Below are 21,627 nucleotides of genomic sequence, written 5' to 3' on the forward strand. Positions count from 1 at the left end.
GAGAGAGAGAGAGAGAGAGACAGAGAGAGACAGAGACAGCAGTGTTGCAAATTTTGTTTTAGTTTTAGTCACATTTTTAATCCATTTAGTTTTAGTCATATTTTAGTCATCTGAAATGTTTTAGTTTTTGTCTAGTTTTGTCAAGCTCACAACACGATGCGTTGTGAGCTTAGATCTGACAGACAGACAGACAGACAGACAGACAGACAGACAGACAGACAGACAGACAGACAGACAGACAGACAGACAGACAGACAGACAGACAGACAGACAGACAGACAGACAGACAGACAGAGAACATAAGAGAAAGTTTGCGTTTGTCCATGCGTGTTTATTCCAAAAGAAAAGTTATGCCTCTGTTAATCTTGTAATCATTTCAGCTGTTTAACAAATTAAAACCGGGAAAGTATCTGTGTCATTTTAGATTTTAGCGTTGGCTATTCAAAAATAGCAGAACAAGTTTGATAATAACAGATAACATATAGAGTGTAAAGTGTTTACTTGTCTTTCCAGTAGTGATGACTCCACTGTCCACACAGGTCCTCAATGCCAGATATGGTGTGTTCTATCAGCTACACACACACACACACACACACACACACACACACACACACACACACACACACACACACACACACACACACACACACACACACACACACACACACACACACACACACACACACACACACACACACACAGGGGTCAACTTTGGACAGAGACATAGAGATGAGTGAATGAGAAGCAGAAAACAAAGTGAACTGTACACACCCTGTTGTGAATCACCATGTTGATGGATCTCATTTCCTTGTTGGTCCTTCGTAGGTTCATGTACTCGATGATAGGACGAAGACTGATACCCTGTAACATAACAGATCAATATCGAATGGAGTAGTTTACCCCAAAAAATATTTATTTTCTATCAATTTCACACCCCCTGAAGCATTGAATTCATGGAGATCTTTTTTGTTTTTGTCGCATTCCTGCCAATAATTTGATGACCGGTGGAAAGATGCTAATGTATCCAGTAGGAGACTCAAAGTAGACTCTTTGAGTCTCCGCTGGTCATCAGATTATTGTCTCAGGAATGCGACAAAAACAAAAAAATCTCCATGAATTCAATGCTTCATGGGGTGTGTGTAATTGATAGAAAAAAGAAATTGGGTGAACTTGTAGATCAATGAACTTGTAGATCAGCTATTTTTGAGCGACACTGTCGAACGACAACGTTTAAAATAGGGCATTCATTTATGAAAACACGCGTAAACACAAACTGCGGCTATTCAAGAATATAGCAAATTCAAGAATAGCCGCTCTTCAAGCTCACAACGGTGCAATGTGTTGTGAGCTTGTAGATCGACTATTTTTTTAAACATCTGAAAAATCTTGAAAAATTCTGAATATTTTTTTTAAAAGATTTTAAACTAATCTTCTCTTATGGGAGTCCCTGGCACAACATATTTTCAGATCGGGGGATTACGGCCATATACATATACATTTGGGGGTCCTTGATATCAGTGGTGTAAAGTAACTAAGTACATTTACTCAAGTACTGTACTTAAGTACAATATTTAGTTACTTTTACTTTACTGGAGTATTTCCAATTGTCTATACTTTTACATTAACCACTTAAGCCCTATTCTATACCTAGGCTATTTGAAAATAGCCGATCTACAAGCTATTTTCAAACATTTTAGTACTTTTACTTTTGGTACTTTAAGTACATTTTGATACCAATACTTTTGCACTTACACTCAAGTAAATTTTGAATTCCGGCCTTTTACTTGTAACAGAGTATTTCTACATTGCAGTATCGATACTTTTACTTAAGTAAAACATTTGGGTATTTTTTCCACCACTGCTTGATATGATGAAACCTGGCCGTATGCGGTGATACCTGTATGAAGTTGGTGAAGATGATGAGGGCGATGGAGGCGGTGACAAACAGCTCTCTCCTGTTGATGTTGCCGGGCAGGGCGAAGGCCAGGGCGAAGCAGATGGCCCCTCGCAGGCCACCGTAGGCCAGGCCAAACTGGTCCTTGTAGGTGAAAGAGATGGTTTTGAACCGGTTGATGATCTGGGTCAGCACCAGAACTCCTGGAGGAGGGCAGGGGAGACGAGAGGGTTTAGAGGAATCAACAGTTATTGTCACATCACAGGTTTACGTGTAAAGATCAGTGGTGGAAAGTAACTAAAGTGCATAGACTCAAGTACTGTACTTAAGTACAATTTTGAGGTATTTGTACTTTACTTGAGTATTTCCAATTTCCAATGCTTTTACTTCTACTCCACTACATCCCAGAGTACTTGTTACTAATTGTAGTGGAGTACTTTTACTCCACTGAGAACCACTGATTACAGCAACATAAGTTTTTTCAAAAAACTGTTAAGATTTAGAAGACATTTGTAGAATCCCCATGAAGCAAAGATTTGAGTTACAAATGTTCGCTTTGAAAACAAATATATATATATGTAAGATTTGCACACATTTTCAAGATTTTTCAAAAATAGCAGATCTACAAGCTACGAGCTTGTAGATCTGCTATTTTTGAATAGCGAAATAAATCTTAAAATGACACAGATTCCCGGTCTTAATGGGTTAAGCTAATCATTTGGGGACCTCCCCCCCCTCCTCCTCACCCAGGAACCTCCAGACGAAGGCGAACAGCAGCGTGAACAGGATGTAGGCCCAGTTCCACTCGTGCTCCGTGGTGACGGTGACCACACCCAGGAAGAAGAAGACCAGCGTCTCGGAGATGGAGGCCAGCATCTTGACCATTTGGCGGATGATGGTGCAGGACTGCTGGGCCACGTTCTCCTCCACGTAGTACTTCATGGTGAGGGCACAGACCACGATGCTGCAGGAGGAGGAGGGACCAGGAGGGACCAGGAGGAGGCAGGAGGGTCACATTTTTTACTTAAGTAAAGTATCAATACTGCAACGTAGAAACACTCTGTTACAAGTAAAAGTCAGATAATCCAAATTTACTTGAGTAAAAGTACAAAAGTATTGGAATCAAAATATACTTTAAGTACCAAAAGTAAAAGTACTCGAGTCGTTACGCAGAATCACCCATTTCACCAGTTTTAAAAATGTCAACAATCTTTTGAAAATAGCAGATCTAAACTAGAAAATATTGTGGGGAGTTGGGGGGGGGGGGGGGGGGTATGGGGTGTGGGGGGTTGTGTGGGGTTATGTTGACCAATACACACCATTAGTTAAATTGTAGCTTTAAATTTACAAAATTATTGCCATTAGAATTTCAACCATTTACACACACATTCATACACCGATGGCAGAGGAAACCATGCAAAGCACCTGCTCATCGGGAGCAATTAGGGGTTCAGCGTCTTGCTCAAGGACACTTCGACACTAATTCTGGGGGAGCCCTGGATCGAACTGGGAACCTCGCAGTTGCCATCCATCCACTCTAATGGCTACTCTACCCCTGAGCCACTGCCGCCCCCTGTACTCAAACTTTCCAAAAACTGTCAAGGTTTATCTGACAATAGCAGATCTACAAGCTCCCAATGCATAGCATTGTAGATCGGCTTTTTTCGAATAGTCAAAGTATGACAGAGGGATGTATGTCATGTGGTGTGGGAGGTGGGGTGGTGGTGGTGGAGTATGGGGGGGTGGGAGTTTTGGAGCTTGCAGTGTATAAACGTTTTAGCATTTGAGTACCAAAGTAAAATACTCAACTTTTCAGAAAATAGCAGATCTACAAGCTCATAACACTCACATTGTAGATCGGCTGTGTGGTTACTGTAGGTTTTGTATTGTGTATATCTGTCATATACTGTAATTGTAGTGGAGTAGAAGTAACAACAATGGAAAGTAAAGTAAAAGTACCTCAAAATTGTACTGTGCATTGTAAGCACTTGCATAGTACTTGAGTAAATGTACTTTGTTACTTTGCAGCACCACTGAGCAGCCAATGACTGACAGGCTAGCTGTCACCAGGTGTACTGATTGCTAGAGTGTAAAGGGACATGGGTTGATATTAATGGTCTTAACTAAAAATGTATACATCACACAGCTTAGCTTCTTTGGATTAAATTGGAGAGCAGACCTGTGCGCACTTGGTGATGTAAAAAGATATCTGTAGTGTAAAAATTGCAGCCACAGTGACTTAACGAAAACATGGGCCATTCCTCCTATCTCCTTCTCTCTCCCTTCTAGCAAACACCATTAGTGTGTATTGGAAAAGCTGAAAAGACTGTGAGATCCACATGTGCTTTAAAGTGGGATAGCTTCAAAAGTATAAAAGTGATCAAAAAGTTAAACACAGCAATGGAAGTCATAATGTACCTCAACCTTTTAAAGTTGGAGTCTGTAAGCTAAAGCATGCTGAAGTAACATGATTTTAAACAAGTGAAAGAGAATGGGGTTTTCAAATAACTATTGACTTTCCCATAGACTTTTAGGGGTGTAAATATTTCAAAAACTACAAATCATTTCAAAAAGATAAGACACACGTGTCCACAGTAAGCTGGATTATTTTTACAGTTTGAATGGAGTTTCTAAGTGAAAGTATGTAGGAGTAGTTAGGTGCCAAACTTTTGGGAGAGAATAAAGAAATAATGTAGAACATCAATAGTGTGCTCGCTGCTACTGCATGCAGCGAGCCCACAATTATATTTGAAAATAGCCGATCTACAAGCTTATCGTTGTCGTGATGTGAAGAATTTGGAATATGTTTTCAATTCTTTTAACAACACAAATGCTGTATGGGGGATTCTTATTATAAGCGAGTTTGGGCTTGTTTTTCTGTAAAACGCTTGTAAATATTGGTGCAGTAGTATTTTAGGCTTGTTTCTAAAGTGTAGTTACTTGTTGTCTCCGCCAGGCCGTAAGGCATGGCGAGAGAGTATGTTTTACCCCCTGTCCGTCCGTCCGTGTGTGTGTCCGTGTGTCCGTGTGTCCGTCCGTCCGTCCGTCCGTCTGTCACCAGCTAATCTCTGGCACCGTTGGCCCGGTCGCTGCGAAACTGTGCACACACACTCCCTGGATGCCAATTCAGAACATTTGCCCCCATTTTTCACATGGGCCTGTTATAGCGCCACCAGGAGGCCGATATGTGCAAAACCAATTTCTTTATATTACTCCTACAGATTTTATCCAAAGGTCATGCAAATCTTCAGAGAGATTAGGTGTCCAGGGAGACCTGTTGACATAGCCCTCTCCATGGATGACTCAGCTTGTCAGGCCTTTATTAGTTTCTAATCCCCGTCTTATGGGGATCCACAGACTTTAGTAGTTCCCTGTCTGAATACCGGTATGCATTTTAATTAACAAGTTAAATTAACAATCAGGATTTTACTGAGCAGGAACTATTTATATTTTTCTCTTTACTTTCAGTTGTAGACAAGTACAAAGTCATTCATCTTTGAAGACTGCATTTAGGAAAATAAAGTGTTACGGATGGATCAGTATAATTGAATAATAGTTATTATTATTTCAATGGATTTCTTTTTAGATATGGAGACGTGCATACATTCTCATTTTCTAATATTTTTCAGATGGGCATCACATAGTTTTTCTTGACTCTTATTGTTTTGGTGCATTTTGGTTCCAGAGTTGGGGTTAATGATTTGACAGCTGAATTAAGCATATTTCTTTTACTGTAAACAAGTTTGACCAGCATTATTGTGGCATCTCAAGATTTTGACATTCTGCATTTTATGCTACTACTGCCTATGGATGTCCATTGGTCCAAAGTTTTAAATAATAAATACCACAATGAAATAAATAAGAAACACAATGAAATAAAACAATGAAATACGTTGTATGTTAATTTCTTATTTATTGTCTCTTATTGTCTCAGAGAGTATGTTTTACCCCCTGTCCGTCCGTCCGTGTGTGTGTGTGTGTGTGTGTGTGTGTGTGTGTGTGTGTGTGTGTGTGTGTGTGTGTGTGTGTGTGTGTGTGTGTGTGTGTGTGTGTCCGTCTGTCACCAGCTAAACTCCGGCACCGTTGGCCCGGTCGCTCCGAAACTGTGCACACACACTCCCTGGATGCCAATTCAGAACCTCTGCCTTTCACATGGGCCTGTTATAGCGCCACCAGGAGGCCGATTTGTGCAAAACCCATTTTTTTATATTACTCCTACAAATGTTATCCAAATGTCATGCAAATCAGTACACAGTATCACTATAGTCATGTGATCAACACAGATCTGTCCGATTTCCCATATTCCATCCTCATTGCCTATAAGGTTGGCTTCCAAAGTTTGCAGGATTGGTCCGTTTTGAACAAAAAGCCTCAAAGTATACACACAGCTTGCGATTTCTGTGAAATTTCACACGCACATTCCCACTAGGCCGAGGAAGAAATGCACCCTTCTCACTTTGGCCTGTTAGCAGCAAAACACATTTTTGGAACAAAATGCATCAAATCATGAATGCAGTGTCAATGCAAGAACGGTTGGCACCCTTTTCACATTGGCCAATTATAGCGCCACCAGGAGGCCAGAATACCTGACCTGGCGGAGACCTGTGCTCCGAGGAGCACTTTTTCTAGTTTGGGTCTGGTTTCATAATGTTGTTTAAATCAGTGGTTCTCAAACATTTTCATGTCAAGCGTGGAACCCAAATGAATTCCACGGACCCCTGTACCAGATTTGTGTTTTGTGTTGGTTGGTGAATGGTTAAAAAAAATACACCTTTCTGATGCGCTGTGAGCTTGTAGATCGGCTATTTGATGCATATCAGGTTTAAAGTGCTCTCGCCGCTTCTTTTGGTCTTGTTTTCATAGACCTGCTGGTCGCCTGTTTCCAGTGGTGGAAAAAGTACTCAAATAAAGTACTTTTTAATCAATAAATAAAAATACTCTGTTACAAGTAAAAGTCCAGAATTCAAAATTTACTTGGGTAAAAGTACAAAAGTATTTGTATAAAAATGTACTTAAAGTACCAAAAGTAGAAAGTACTCATTGTGCAGAATGTCCCATTTCACAAGTTTTCAAATGTATAAAAATCTTTTGAAAATAGCAGATCTATGCGACGCATTGTGAGCTTGTAAATTGACTATTTTCAAATGGCTGAAATTTAAATACAAATGAGAAATGTATGTTTTGTAATAATAATCAAAATCTACAAAGAAACTAGTAACTTAAGTTTTCAAATAATTGTAGTGAAGTAAAAAGTACAATATTTGCCTCTGAGATGTAGTGGAGTAGAAGTAAAGGTATCGACAATTGGAAATATTCCGGTAAAGTAAAAGTACCTCAAAACTGTACAGTACTTAGTAGTTACTTTCCATCACTGGTTGCTTGTTTCTCTCGGAAAATCTGACAAACAGTGTTTTACACTCACGCCATGATGCTGGAGACATTGAACATCTCGGCCACCAGGTAGGCCAGGTAGCTGAACACGAAGACCAACAGCGGCTCGATCTGCCGCACGTTTTTGGTGAAGCGCGTGGTGAAGGCCGTCAGGATGCCGAAGAGGAAGCCGACGAACACGCCGCCCACGCCCACCACGAAGAAGCTCGCCACGCCCCGGAAGACGTCGGGCGACTCCACCACGGGCACGTCCGCCATGAAGATGAACATGTTGTACAGGCCCTGGAGAGAAGAGGAACATATTAAAGAGATGATGATGGTCGTCTATCAAGAGTAAGACCTGACATTAAACTATTAGGACCGGGAACGCATCTGTGTCATTTTTAGATTTCTTTGGCTATTAAAAAATAGCAGATATACAAGCTCGTAGCTTATCTGCATATCTTGTACAGTATCTGTATATCTTGTATATCTACAAGCTACGAGCTTGTAGATCTGCTATTTTAGAAAAATCTTGAAAATATATATATATACTTTTTTAAAGGGAACATTTGTAACTCAAATCTTTGCTTCTGGGGGTCCCTGGAACGAATAATTTTGAGATGGGGGTCCGCGGTCAAATACGTATAATTTTGTGGGTCCTTGACATGGAAAAGTTTGAGAACCACTAGCAACATAAGTTTTATTCAAAAAACTGTTAGGATTTAGAAGACATTTGTAGAATCCCCAGAAGCAAAGATTTGAGTAACAAATGTTCGCTTCAAAAAATATATATTCAAAGATTTGCACACATTTTCAACGCGGCACTTTTGACACACAGGACGCACCTTTGTTTTGGGTTTTTTAACGACTTGAACCCCGGCATCCGTATTCTGGGGGGAACATTTGCCAAAAGCTAGCTGTTCTACCAGTTATAAGTCCGTTTGAAGAAGAATAGAGGATTTCTGTTGTCCAGTGTATTAAATGGTGCATTTATATATAGCGCTATTATCCAAAGCGCTTACATAGATGTTTACATAGATTACATTCACCCATTCACACACACATTCATACACCGATGGCGGAGGAAACCATGCAAGGCACCAACCTGCTCATCGGGAGCAATTAGGGGTTCAGCGTCTTGTTCAAGGACACTGCGACACTAACTCTGAGGGAAGTCGAACTGGGAAGTCAAAATGGGAACCTTGCGGTTTCCAGTTCACTCTACCCGGCCACTCTACCCCTGAGCCACTGCCGCCCCTTAGTCTACTGTCTAATCAGCGGATTAAAGTAACCAAGTCAATTTACTGAAGTACTGTACTAAAATATTTAGGTATTTTTTACTTTACTGGAGTATTTCCAATTTTCAGTACTTTTACTTCTACTCCACTACATCTCAGAGGCAAATATTGTACTTTTGCTCCACTACAATTATTTGACAACTTTAGTTACTAGATACTATGTACATTTTGATTATTACAAAACATACATTAACCACTTCTACATGCTCACAATGCCTCGTGATGCAACGCATTGTGAGCTTGTAGATCTGCTATTTTCAAAAGATTTGCATACATTTCAAAACTTGTGAAATTGTACCTTCTGCATAACGAGTACTTTTATTTTACTTTTGGTACTTTAAGTACATCTTGATGCCAATACTTTTGTACTTTTACTCAAGTAAATTTTGAATTCCAGACTTTTCCTTGTAACAGAGTATTTCTACATTGCGGTTGATACCTTTACTGAAGTACAAAATGTGAGTACTTTTTGCACACGCACACACACACACACACACACAGACACAGACACACGCACACGCACACGCACACGCACACGCACACGCACACGCACACGCACACGCACACACCTCTCCAGCACTCACTCACCACAATGACGGCGTCGTTGAAAAGGCCTTCTCCGAATATGACGATGTAGAGCTCCTCGTTGACTCCCACGTTCTCCAACACGTTGATCGCTGCCACGGGATCCACCGCAGCGATGATGGACGCGAACAGCAAGTTCTCCTGGACCCCCAAAAATCAACAAAAAGAAAGCATGAGGCGAAGGAACAATAAAATACATTTACAGCTGATGGTTATGCCTAATTATTATCAATATGTATACCACAAAGTGTACCACACTGAAAATATCAGATCTAGGCCACTTGTAGATCTGATATTTTTGGCATGGGACACTGTCATCCAATAATGCAGTAGATCTGAAAATGTTTTGTGCCAGGGACCCCCACGAGAGAAGATTTATGTAAAAAACTAAAGAATTCAAACAAGATTTTTCACAAATGTTCAAATATAGCAGATCTACAAGATCACAGCACAGAGTGACGTGCTGAGAGCTTGTATATCTGCTATATTTGAATGGCCAACATATAAATAGACCAAGTGGATAAAATTATTGTGCTGCGATATTAACACGTTTTGCTATAGCGTCCCATTATTTATATTTTTATTTTATTATCTTAATCTTTCGGTCACCGGAGGTACAATTTAAAGTGTGTGCAGCCTACTAACTGATTAGCAGTGTCCTTGAGCAAAAACACTTAGCCCCAGATAGGGCTCTGAAACCTTGTCAGAGGTGTTAACCAGCAACCTACCCCTAGGGCTGGACACTGTCGGCTCTATTCTGTGCCAGTTTTCCCAGCCGCAACGCTACCCTTAACCTGTTAAATACTGATAATGGAGCTGCGCCGCCCCAATAGGTTATTCTAGCACCTGCTCTACCCGTCACCATTATGCCGACGCCGTTATTTGTGCGTGGAGGTGTGCCCGTGGGCGTGTTGTTGCTATATCCCCCACATTGCAATTCTACAGACACACATGGGTACGGGTTTCGGGGGGGGGATAGTGGAATCTATCTAATTTAGTTCTCCTTGGATCGCCACCTTGCCGTGGTGGAGAGCCTTGTGTGTTCCGATGAACCTGAGAGCGATGCCGTCTGGAGCTTAAGCTCCTGGTAGGGTCACCCATGGCGGTAAGGTCAAGGGGGAGGTTCCAGACGAAGAGCGATCCAAAAAAAAGACCTCAACGGCGGAGTGGGCGAATGATGGTTGCAGAGAAGCTCCACAACGGTCACAAAGGCGGAAGAAGGCTGCAGCAAAGATGGGCCCCCAATTGTCTTGGTTTCCATGCCATTGGACCCTGGCCCTCTCTTTGTCAAGGATAGTGTGGTGGCTGGCTGTGCACCAGTCTCCCCACTTTAAAAGATCCCACGCACAGGCGTTCTCCTGAAGGACCCACCATTACCCAATCCCCCCTACAAGTCCTATGGCGTTCAGGAAACGGTAACGGGAGCAGGACAGTGAAGTCTGGGAGCTTCTAGCCATGCACTGGCACATAGGCGGTGGGTGTTTGATTCAGTCGCCTTGCTCTCGGACCGAGGCAGAGAGAACATTTCGGCAGCTGCACCCACGTCTGAGCAGCCCTATTTAGGGTCCACTCTGCTCACCCCACACGGGGAAGGGGCTAGAAAAGGTGCCCTAAAAATAGCCTGCCTCTTATAAACCTGACTGGAATACCGCATCCAGTGGGTTCACCTTTTAGCGGTCGAAAACAAATAAGAAAAACAAAAACAATGAACTTTGGAGCCTGGAACGTGAGAACACTTATGGACAGTGCCTCCAGCAATCGTCCAGAAAGAAGATCTGCGATCATTGCCAGGGAGCTGAAAAGGTGGAAGATCGACATCGCTGCCCTGTCCGAAACCCGCCTGGCCGAGGAGGGGCAACTAAAGGAGGAGAAAGGGGGATACACATTCTTCTGGAAGGGAAAAGCGGCTGCTGAACCCAGAATCCACGGAGTGGGATTTGCCATCAGAAACCGGCTCATCTCCCAACTCTCCGAATCTCCAGTAGGAATCAATGAGCGTACGCCTGAGGCTCTCAAACGATCAGATGGCCACGGCTGTGAGTGCCTATGCACCAACCTTGGACTCACAGGATGAAGACAAGGAGACCTTCTATGCAACCCTAGACCAGGTTCTATCGAACATCCCGAAAGAAGATAAGATCCTCCTACTCGGGGACTTCAATGCCAGGGTAGGCAAGGATCACAATCTCTGGAAAGGCACTCTAGGCAAAGAAGGTGTTGGGAATGTCAACACCAACGGAGTCCTCCTTCTGTCAAAGTGTGCCGAACATGAGCTTGTGATAACTAACACCCTTTTCCGCCAGAAAAACAGGCTCAAAACATCCTGGATGCATCCCAGATCGAAGCGCTGGCATCTCATAGATTATGTCATTGTCAGGGCCAGAGATTGCAAAGATGTTAACATCACCAGGGCCATGATCTGTGCGGACGACAGCTGGACAGACCATCGCCTCATCCGCTCCACAATGAACATCCAGCTGCGGCAGAAGAGGAGGACACAAAGGAGTCAAATCCGCCCTAAATTTAACATCGACAGCCTTGGAGACACAGACACGGTGCAACTTCTTCAAAACGCCCTGTTTGTGAGACTCCCGGAAGAATATCCTGAGGATGTGGAAGAACACTGGAAGGCTCTTAAGACCACACTACTTGAGACCAGCAAGGACACCATTGGCTACAAGACCAGGAAACACCAGGACTGGTTCGATGACAATAACACCGAAATAGAACAGCTTATCGATGCCAAAAGGAAAGCCTTTTGTTCTTGGCAGAACGACATCAACTGCAGGGACAAAAGGCAGGCCCACGCCAAGGCAAAGGCACTTGTCCAGAGCAGAGTGAGAGAGCTGAAGAACAAATGGTGGATGGAGAAGGCCCTGGAAATTCAGAGGCTTGCTGACTCTGGGGACACCAGGGGTTTCTTCAATGCCACCAAGGCTGTTTATGGGCCCAGCTATCGAGGCCTAAACCCCCTCCGCTCTAAAGATGGACAAACCCTGCTGAAGGACGATGTAGGTATCAGTTCCAGATGGCGAGAACATTTCCAAGAGCTTCTGAATCGAAACACCACAGTGGAGAGGGAAACCAGATTCCTCAGCGACCCATCATGGAGAATTTGGGTGATCCCCCCACCGAAAAGGAGGTCATGGATGCCATCAGGAAACTGAGTAATAACAAGGCCTCTGGACCAGATGGGATTCCAGCAGAAATCTTCAAGCAAGGCGGACCAAAGCTCCTTTGCCACATCCACAGCCTCCTTGGTAAAATCTGGGAAAAGGAGGAAATCCCAGCCGAACTCAGGGACGCCTTGATTGTCACTATCTTCAAGAAGATAAGGCAGACTGTGGCAACTACAGAGGCATCTCCCTCCTGTCCACAACAGGAAAAATACTGGCCCGTATTTTGGCCAACCGGTTACTGCCGCTGTCAGAATAGATCCTCCCAGAGTCGCAGTGCGGCTTCCGTCCTGCTAGGGGAACCTCGGACATGATTTTTGTAGCTCGTCAACTGCAAGAAAAATGTCGGGAACAACACCTACCACTATACATGGCGTTCATCGACCTCACAAAGGCCTTTGACTCTGTGAACAGAACTGCCCTCTGGGGTGCCCTCTCCAGGATAGGATGCCCGGACAAGTACCTGAAGATCTTGCGTCTGTTGCATGACGATATGACCGCAACTGTAGTTGGCAATGGCGGCTCTGAAACGGCTCCCTTCAAAGTTGTCACTGGTGTCAAGCAGGGATGCATCATTGCACCAACCCTGTTCGCCATCTTCATCTCAGTCATCTTTCACCTCACCAGCCAAAACCTACCTGAGGGAGTCAAGTTCATCTACAGGACAGACGGCGGGCTCTTCAACCTGAACAGGTTCAGGGCAAAAAGTAAGGTGCTTACATCTTCCATTACAGAGCTCCAGTACGCAGATGACAATGCTCTAGTTGCTCATTCTGAGCTGGACCTCCAGAACATCTTGGATGCTTTTGCCAGAGCTTACCGACTCCTGGGACTTGACATTAACATCAAGAAAACTCAGGCCCTATACCAACCAGCTCCTGACACACCCTCCCAACCCCCCACAATTTGTGTGGGAGATAACATCCTGGAAAATGTGGATCAATTCGCCTACCATGGCAGTCTTCTTTCCACGAGAGCTGTCATTGATACCGAGATTCACCACCGCATAGGGTGTGCCAGCGCAGCTTTTGCTAGGCTGAGGAAAAGAGTTTTTGAGAATCGTGACATCCAGACCAAGACCAAACTCCTTGTCTACCAAGCTGTAGTTCTGCCCACTCTGGTCTATGGGGCTGACAGCTGGACCACCTACAGCAGACATCTGAGGCTCTGGAGCAGTACCATCAGCGATGTCTCCGCAAGATCCTCAGGATCAACTGGGAAGATAGGCGAACCAACGTCAGTGTTCTGAAGGAAGCTAACATCCTCAGCATCACCACAACCATCATTCGGCACCAGCTGCGATGGACCGGCCATGTCATACGCATGCCAAACAGTCGCCTTCCGAAACAAATGTTGTATGGACAACTGAAGGAAGGACAACGTACAGGGGTCAGAAGAAGCGGTATAAAGACAACATCAAAACCCACCTGAGGAAATGCCGCTTCAACCTCACCAACTGGGAGGAGGCTGTCCCCCAGAGAGACTTGTGGAGCAGGATGGTCCATGAAGGCACGGCACACCTGGAAAAGGACCTCCACTGTGCCGCGGAAACAAAGAGGCAACAAAGAAAGGAGAGATCCACCACCAAAACAGCTCCTCACACCGCCACCACCACCACCACCACCACCACTTACATATGCCCCCACTGCAATAGAGACTGTGGATCCCGGATTGGCCTCTACAGCCACCTGAGGACCCACAGATGACCAGACCCACCTACAGGAGGACAATCATACTCGTTTCGAGTGATCGCCGATGATGATGATGAGTGGAATCTAATACCACCCGCCGGTTTCTAAAATCACCTGCCAAGTGCACACAGACACTACAATGGCTTTGTGCGTTGGACCATGAGCCGTGTTGCCAGCCTTGGCGAGAAATAAGCAACCGCAGGTCTATGAAAACAAAAAGAAGCAACTAGCCACATGAGCACTTCAAACTACTAACTAGAGCTTTCATATCCCCTAAATATTTCAGCCCGGCTCGACTAATAATTGACAAATTAGGCCCAGCCCAGCCCGTCAGTCATTTTTCTAAAGAAGCCTTATTTCTCATTAAATCTTGGTAATTCGTTAATTCTTCCAGCAGTCTATATTTTATTTAAAAAACAGCTTGGAGCAAATAGGGCTATATAAATATATACACTGCCCCATAACCATTTTAAAAATGATTATGGTTATTCTATGAAATATGTTTCATAGAATAACCGTAATCATTTTTGTGATGGAGAAATCACATCCAATGTTACCTTCTAGGCTACTGCCCGCTGTGCTCTCATTTGAAGAAATAATCCAACATTTACTTTGAGGTGAAAAAGACATGAAGAAAGCTCAATAGTCTGAAGATGTCATGTTATGGTTTAAACTTTAAAGGGTGCTCGATCTGCTGCTGCGTCATGACTTGATTTTACTTTTGCGTTGCGCTGCCCTGTTGATTAATTATTTGGCATCAGCTGTGTAAGAATATATAACTATTTTAAATGGCTTTCATATACTCTTGGGGATCTGACTAATATGACAAGTTGCTTATTGTGAACACAATAGCCTACGCTACAAATTAATTAATATGTGAATTTATTTGGATGTAAAAAAAACGTAGACCCGGCTCAGCCGGTGCCGACGGGCCGGGTCGGGTCCCGTTGGGTTTGGGCTAAAATCTTAAGCACTTAAATTTTTTATAAGATGATAGGATCATCTAGTGTGATTTTCATTTTGGCTGCTGTCTCGTTAAACCCATGCTGCGGGTGAATATTATATTATAGCCTATATTATATATATTAGCATATATTATTATTATATTCCCCGCGTAAACGCTACGTTCATGACCCCCCAAAATAACCATATTTGAACTGGGGACCCCCCCATTTTATTTGACTCGGTTCCACAGATAAATATTGTGAAAATAGCAGATCTACAAGCTCGCCAGGCGTTGGGTGCTCCATTGTGGTCTCGTCCCACAGGTTGAGAACCACTGCATTAAAAGCTCCAAGCAAGTTACATGTCTAGTATGTTGTTGACCACGTAATGTAATGTTTTTGGTTTGGCTTCTCCGTGGCGCGCGCGCCTCATTGTATGCTGTCCAAAATAACAGATCTGTAAGCTGTCGACAGACATGACGCAGCGCCGTTGATAGCTTGTATGTCTGTTATTTTGGGTAGGTAGGCGACGCACATACGCATTGCAGCAATGTGTCTGGGTTTGAGAGGCTTTGATTGATGTAAACTTAAAGTTTAGCTCTGTTCGGGATTACTGAACAAAGGTGGATGATGAAAGATAACGGGGACAATATGGATGTAAGTTAACTTTAACTGCGTCACTTCAGAGGAAACTATGGAGCTACTACAGAGATGTTTACACACCCCTGGAATCCATTAGAATGGTGGAAATAGAACAATACAGCCAACGTGAGTACATAGGCTATAGACCTTTCCTAAAACTGTCCAATTTATTATACCCATGTGCTACTGTTTGTCTGTGTACCACGTAGGAGCGTTGTCGCAACATGATGTAATTAATTATTTGGGAGCAGCCGGTGTGTACCAATAGTATAAATATTTTAAATGGCTTTCATATACTATTCCGGATCTGACTAATATGACAAGCTTATTGTGAACACAATAGGCTACAAATTAACATAAAAATGTATTTGGATAAAATTAAAAAAAAGAAGGAAAACAAGCCCAATGCGGCTTATAATAATCAGACCAGGCAACAGTGCAGAGACTGCAGACAGGGAGATAGGCTAGAGCATATATTGGATCGGGGATGACGGCTAGCGCAGTCTTCTCTTAAAGGCAATGGCTTCTGGCACGGTGATTGGTTTTATCATTGTAACGCCCAAACCACACCTATGCATAATGTAAGGGGTAGCTCAGGTGTTTGGCGGGTGAGAGGGGTGCCACAGAATACCGAATTTTGCGGGGAAACGCCTCTTGCCTAGTCCGAAATTCGTAATTAGTGGTTTGTTCAAATTTCACCCTGAATAGAGCCCTGTAAACACTACTAGAGAAAGTAGACTGGTTCGACACCGACCAGTCCTACCTACCTACCCCTGTCCCTGTCCCATGATGGGAGAAAAAGTCATGCACTATTTCCTGTTCAATCAATAGGGTGTTTTGGCAAAACCTTGGGCCACGACCAGTGGTGGAAAAAGTACTCAATGTTTTCACTTAAGTAAAAGTATTAATACTGCAATGTAGAAAGACTTTGTTACAAGTAAAAGTCTGTTAATCCAAATTTACTTGAGTAAAGGTACAAAAGTATTGGTGTCAAAAACGTTTTCAAATGTATAAAATGTATAAAAAATCTTTTGAAATAGCAGATCTACAAGCTCACATTGTGAGCTTGTAGATCAGCTATTTTCAAATGGCCAAAATGTATAGGGCTGAAGTGAGTAATGTGTGTTTTGTAATAACAATCAAAGTATACAAAGTAACTAGTAACTAATGTTTTCAAATAATTGTAGTGGAGTAAAAGTACTCTGAGATAGCCTCTGAGATGTAGTGGAGTAGAAGTAAAAGTACAGACAATTGGAAATACTCCAGTAAAGTAAAAGAAAATACCTCAAAATTGTACTTAAGTACAGTACTTGTGTAAATGTACTTAGTTGCTTTACACCACTGACCACTATAAATAAATCACAGAGCAGGGAGTGAACACTTTACACATCATCATCAAACCGGTACCTGCAGGCTGATGTCCTGGACGCCGAACACCTCGATCTGGCAGATGGCGTAGAGGGACAGGCCGATGCCGATGCTGTTCCACAGGGTGCCCACCACGGCGAACCACACCACCGTGCCCACGTTCTCGAAGAAGGCCCGTGTGGGCATGAAGTAGCCGTTCTCCAGCGCGATGAGCGGCAGCATGTAGAGGAAGAAGATGTTGGAGTCCAGCATGTCGGGGGATTTCTCCTTGATCGCGCGCATGATGCCCCCCACGATCAGGCCGATGGAGATGAGCAGACACGTCTCTGGGATCCAGATGGTGATCTTATGGTAGACGTTGAAACCTATTTTGCGGGGGGGCGGGTTGAGGAGAGGAGAGAGTAGAGTAGAGTAGAGTAGAGTAGAGTAGAGTAGAGTAGAGTAGAGTGGAGTAGAGTAGAGTAGAGTAGAGTAGAGTAGAGTAGAGTAGAGTAGAGTAGAGTAGAGTAGAGTAGAGTAGAGTAGAGTAGAGTAGAGTAGAGTAGAGTAGAGGACCAGCCATGTTAATTTAAGAAAAAAACTCAGGGCTCTTACTGCTCTTACTCTCATCCTGAACCCTAACCTATATTCATTACTAAAAACCTGTAAAAGTCTTGAAATTGTGTTATCTGACTTCACTGAATGTAATACTTTTTACATTCAGTCTGTTTACTTAAGAGCAGGAGAGACCCCTGTGACTTAACAAACGCTCTGTAGCAATGATTACTATCAGAATATAGTACTTTAACCTTTTTAACCTACCTTTAAGTAAAACATTTGAGTACTTTTTCCCACCCACCGTCTGTATACATACCAATTTTAGCAAAGGACGTCAGCAGGATCCACAGCGTGATCTCAAAGGGAACCTGGACGCGGTGGTAGTCCATGGTGAACACAGGGAGGTTGTCCCTCTCCTCATTGGAGAAGGCCTGGGGAGCCTCTGTGGCCTCTGTGGGGGTCATATATTCTGTGGACTATATATTCAAATGTTAAACAATACATAAAGCATTCACAAAGTCAGCTAAATAGTTATTTTCTTCATAGGCAACATCTGGTGTTGCTATGATATCTGAATGAGTCAGCGATTATTCGCCGACTCATTCAGACAAAAGTCAATTATAATATCCGTAATACTGATCTGCACACCATCAGTGGATAAACTTGTACAGTAGCCGTATCGGCGACAAGTTACACTGACTGCCCAACATAACCAGATTTGCATACTTCTTGATCTTCAAAGCTGTCCCTACCTACCTACCCGAGAGCAAATTTCTACTGCTCTTGAAGACGGAATCTCTCCTTGTATTGGCCAGGGGAGATTGTGCAATCAGGTTAGCCCACAACCACCAAAACTGCAACTAGTGTTTAGGTAATGGGAGTGCTATTAAAGGGTTAGTTCAGATTTTTTGAGTATTTTCTGTAGGAAATACTTACCATTAATGTAGTGGTTGCAAAGGTATTAATTGATTGCCCGAGTCCCGTGGTCAGAGCTATGGTCCGTGTCTGATAAATATGAAGTAGTTCCGGTAGATTAGTAGATATGGTGGGGGCCGCTCATTAAAAATAAATTAATTTAAAAAACTAGCGTCATTTGTACTGTTGACCTATTTCTACCATATAGAGCCTACTCTGTCTGCGTGAGTAGGCTGCCGCGGCGCAGTGATTCTGGACACAAACATTAGTACCATGTGACAGAGGGGTCGAAATTGAACGAAACCTGCTCTATATGGTAGAAATAGGTCAACAATACAAATGGCTAGTTTTTTGTATTTATTTATTTTTATTTGTTTGTTTCAGGAGTTGTTTTATATGTACTTATTACTGTTACTGCACTTCCAGAGTTTCTGGTGGTGCTGTGCAGCAGGACTGGTGGGAACCACATATACTGTATGCACTTTAGAAAGAGTCTGAGGTAGGAGTTAACTTATGTTTATATTCACTAGGTTTGATAGCAACCCAGAAGCTCATGTACATAATAGAGTGTATTGCATTCACCCAGCATGGTGGTTTATGACTACACCTATATACCATTTTGTGATGTGTAAATAATATTGTTTTCTGTATTGTAGAGTGCCAGTTTGCCAGACCAGACCCTGGTCAGCCCATGCTCCTATCTGTTGGGTACACAGTTGGCTCCTACCTAGGAGGTAGGAAGTTGGGCTTGCTAGTATATTGTATGTATTGTGTAATGATGATGGTGCTCAGTGATTAATTAGTGTGTTTTTATTATTGTAGGCTGACTGATGACACATGTGATTATATATTCGGAATAGTGGTGTGTATAAATAGCAATGCGTCACTGTCGGAATAGCGATGTCTTTAAAACAAATGGGAAACACCTCCATTCAGAAGAATGGAAGTCTTCTAAATAGCGATGTGGCGGAATGGCGATAGTGACGCATTGCTATTTATACACACCACTATTCCGAATATATAATCACAATGAATGTGAATTAATGTAGGCATACTTGGTAAACCATCTCATGCGCATTAATGAGACACTTGCATCTGATCTATTGTCAAATTAGCCCAACATCAAAGCACCTGTGTGTATTAATGCTTCATTAATCCTCCTTTATTAAATAAAATTAAAGTTTACACCTGCCTCAACCATAGGCATATGTCATTTTTGTGAGCAGCACTGCTTTCTTTTTGTCGTCTCCAATTAATTCTGGGCCTTTAGTTTGGAGACAATGGAGAGATTCAGTTTTAACCCAGAATGTACCCAAATCTCAAGCGCAATAGTTCAGGGTTCTCTCTAAATCCTAAGTGTATATATACATATGTTACTTTTGTGAATAATTATGATAGGCTACACATGAGCCAAGATTTCAGAGTCCATTATCGCGGTGCGGGATGGGGCGCGCTGTGCAAGTTGACACGCAACAAAAAGAAAAGAAAAAGCATTATACCGTTTCTCTCCCTCTCCTCTCTCCTGCCCTCCCGTCTCTTTCCTCCTGGTTGGAATCATCTGAGCTTAATATGTTAAATGTGTTGCTTATTTGCTGCCTCCAATGAATGAAAAATCATTGCAGAACAACACGCGCATGGGAGGGAGATCCGTTGTCATTTCATTGTAGATTTAATAAGCAGCCTATTAGCCTACTATTGACTGTACTACAATATGGCTTGGTAACATGAACATGAACTTGGATGCATCACAGCGCCACGCCTTTTTGAACTAGGAGATTACATATTTTCGAAGAAACTGTAGCATTTAAGGAACTAGGAAAAATAAATTAAGCATCTGTGCGGAACTTGGAGCTCTCCAAATTGCCACATTCAGAAGGATTTTTCTCACCTTCACAACAACTGTCTGTGATTCTAATGTCTCTGTCACCACCAGAAGTATGATGAAATTAAACTTTCACCTTAATCTGTCCACTTACTATATTAGTCCACTTCATATGCCCATAAATGAAGTCTTCAAGAGGCGTCCATGAGATGAGATTGCGCACAGCTCCACCGACAACCTGCTTGGTTTGATATTAGACCAGACTGGACAGTGCACAGTGTGTCTCAAACCAAACGAGGCTGTGCGTAAATGCTGTGCAGTGCAATAAACAAATTGATGCTATTATTATTATTATTATTATTAATATTATTATATTATAATTTAGCGCATTGGTGTGAGTGCGCTCCCACGGACGGCCTGGGTCTGTCTGTCTGTCTGTCTGTCTGTCTGTCTGTCTGTCTGTCTATCTATCTATCTATCAGTCATGAACTCATTTTCTCTCTATCAACCACCGATATCAAGCGAAAATAAAACTTCACATTTGGAAGCTTTTCTGGCAGAGAGCTGCTTGAGTGCGTGCGCTCACCACCTAGTAACGGAGTGTCTGTCTGTCTGTCTGTCTGTCTGTCTGTCTGTCTGTCTATACATCTATTTAAATATCTATCTAACTATCTATCAGCAATAAGGCCTAGCTGCCCCCCCATAAACAATATCAGTCCAGTAATGACAGCCCCGAATTTAATCTCACAACGCGGTGATCAGCAACACATTGTTGTGAGCTTGTAGCTGTAACGCTGACTGACACCTTTTGATTAATGATGCTTGCATGCATGTAGGAGGTGGGTTAATAATGAATAGGGCTAAAGTGGTTAATGTATGTTTCATAATATCATAATATATATCTGACAAGTAACTAGTAACTAAAGTTTTCAAATAATTGTAGTGGAGTAAAAGTACAATATTTGCCTCTGAGATGTAGTGGAGTAGAAGTAAAAGTATTGGAAATACTCAAGTAAAGCACAAATACCTCAAAAGCGTACTTAAGTAAATGAGTTAAATTCCAGCTGTCTTTATTGTTATTAGTGTGGTTGCCCTAACAGGGCAACCAGACTATAGTTATCTTCACGCTTTATTATTAATATAGATAAACTTTATTTCCAATCGTAACTCCTCCCACAGTTTATTTTTCCCAATTTAGTGCCATATGTCAAAATGACCGGCCTCACCGGGAATCGTGTGCTTGTATTTTGCTAAGAGATTGGTTGCATAGTTTTATTGATATTGATTTATTAGTGCATTAAATTTCCCCATCCACTTTAATGAAAAAGTGAAAAAACTCAAATTCAAGTATTTTTTTCTCAGAAACCGTAAGAGCTAAAGTT

General features: G+C 42.6%; 1 protein-coding gene across 1 annotated transcript in view; it reads right to left on the reverse strand.

Moving 5' to 3' along the window:
• Positions 1-21,627, reverse strand: part of LOC308102860 (sodium/hydrogen exchanger 2-like) — a gene marked incomplete at its 3' end in the record, with an annotated part of 46,884 nt that overhangs the window by 18,164 nt on the left and 7,093 nt on the right. Inside the window, exons 2-9 of the mRNA XM_080452714.1 lie at positions 17,825-17,984; positions 17,011-17,336; positions 9,154-9,291; positions 7,317-7,567; positions 2,641-2,858; positions 1,898-2,097; positions 772-861; positions 502-572 (exon numbers count right to left, since the gene is read on the reverse strand). Coding sequence (XP_080308840.1) covers positions 502-572; positions 772-861; positions 1,898-2,097; positions 2,641-2,858; positions 7,317-7,567; positions 9,154-9,291; positions 17,011-17,336; positions 17,825-17,972 — 1,442 coding nt within the window. The 5' untranslated portion in view covers positions 17,973-17,984. The remainder of the gene's footprint in view (positions 1-501; positions 573-771; positions 862-1,897; positions 2,098-2,640; positions 2,859-7,316; positions 7,568-9,153; positions 9,292-17,010; positions 17,337-17,824; positions 17,985-21,627) is intronic.

This window comes from Gymnoscopelus braueri (assembly GCF_963280865.1).
Source record: "Gymnoscopelus braueri genome assembly, chromosome: 16".
Lineage (NCBI taxonomy): Eukaryota > Metazoa > Chordata > Actinopteri > Myctophiformes > Myctophidae > Gymnoscopelus > Gymnoscopelus braueri.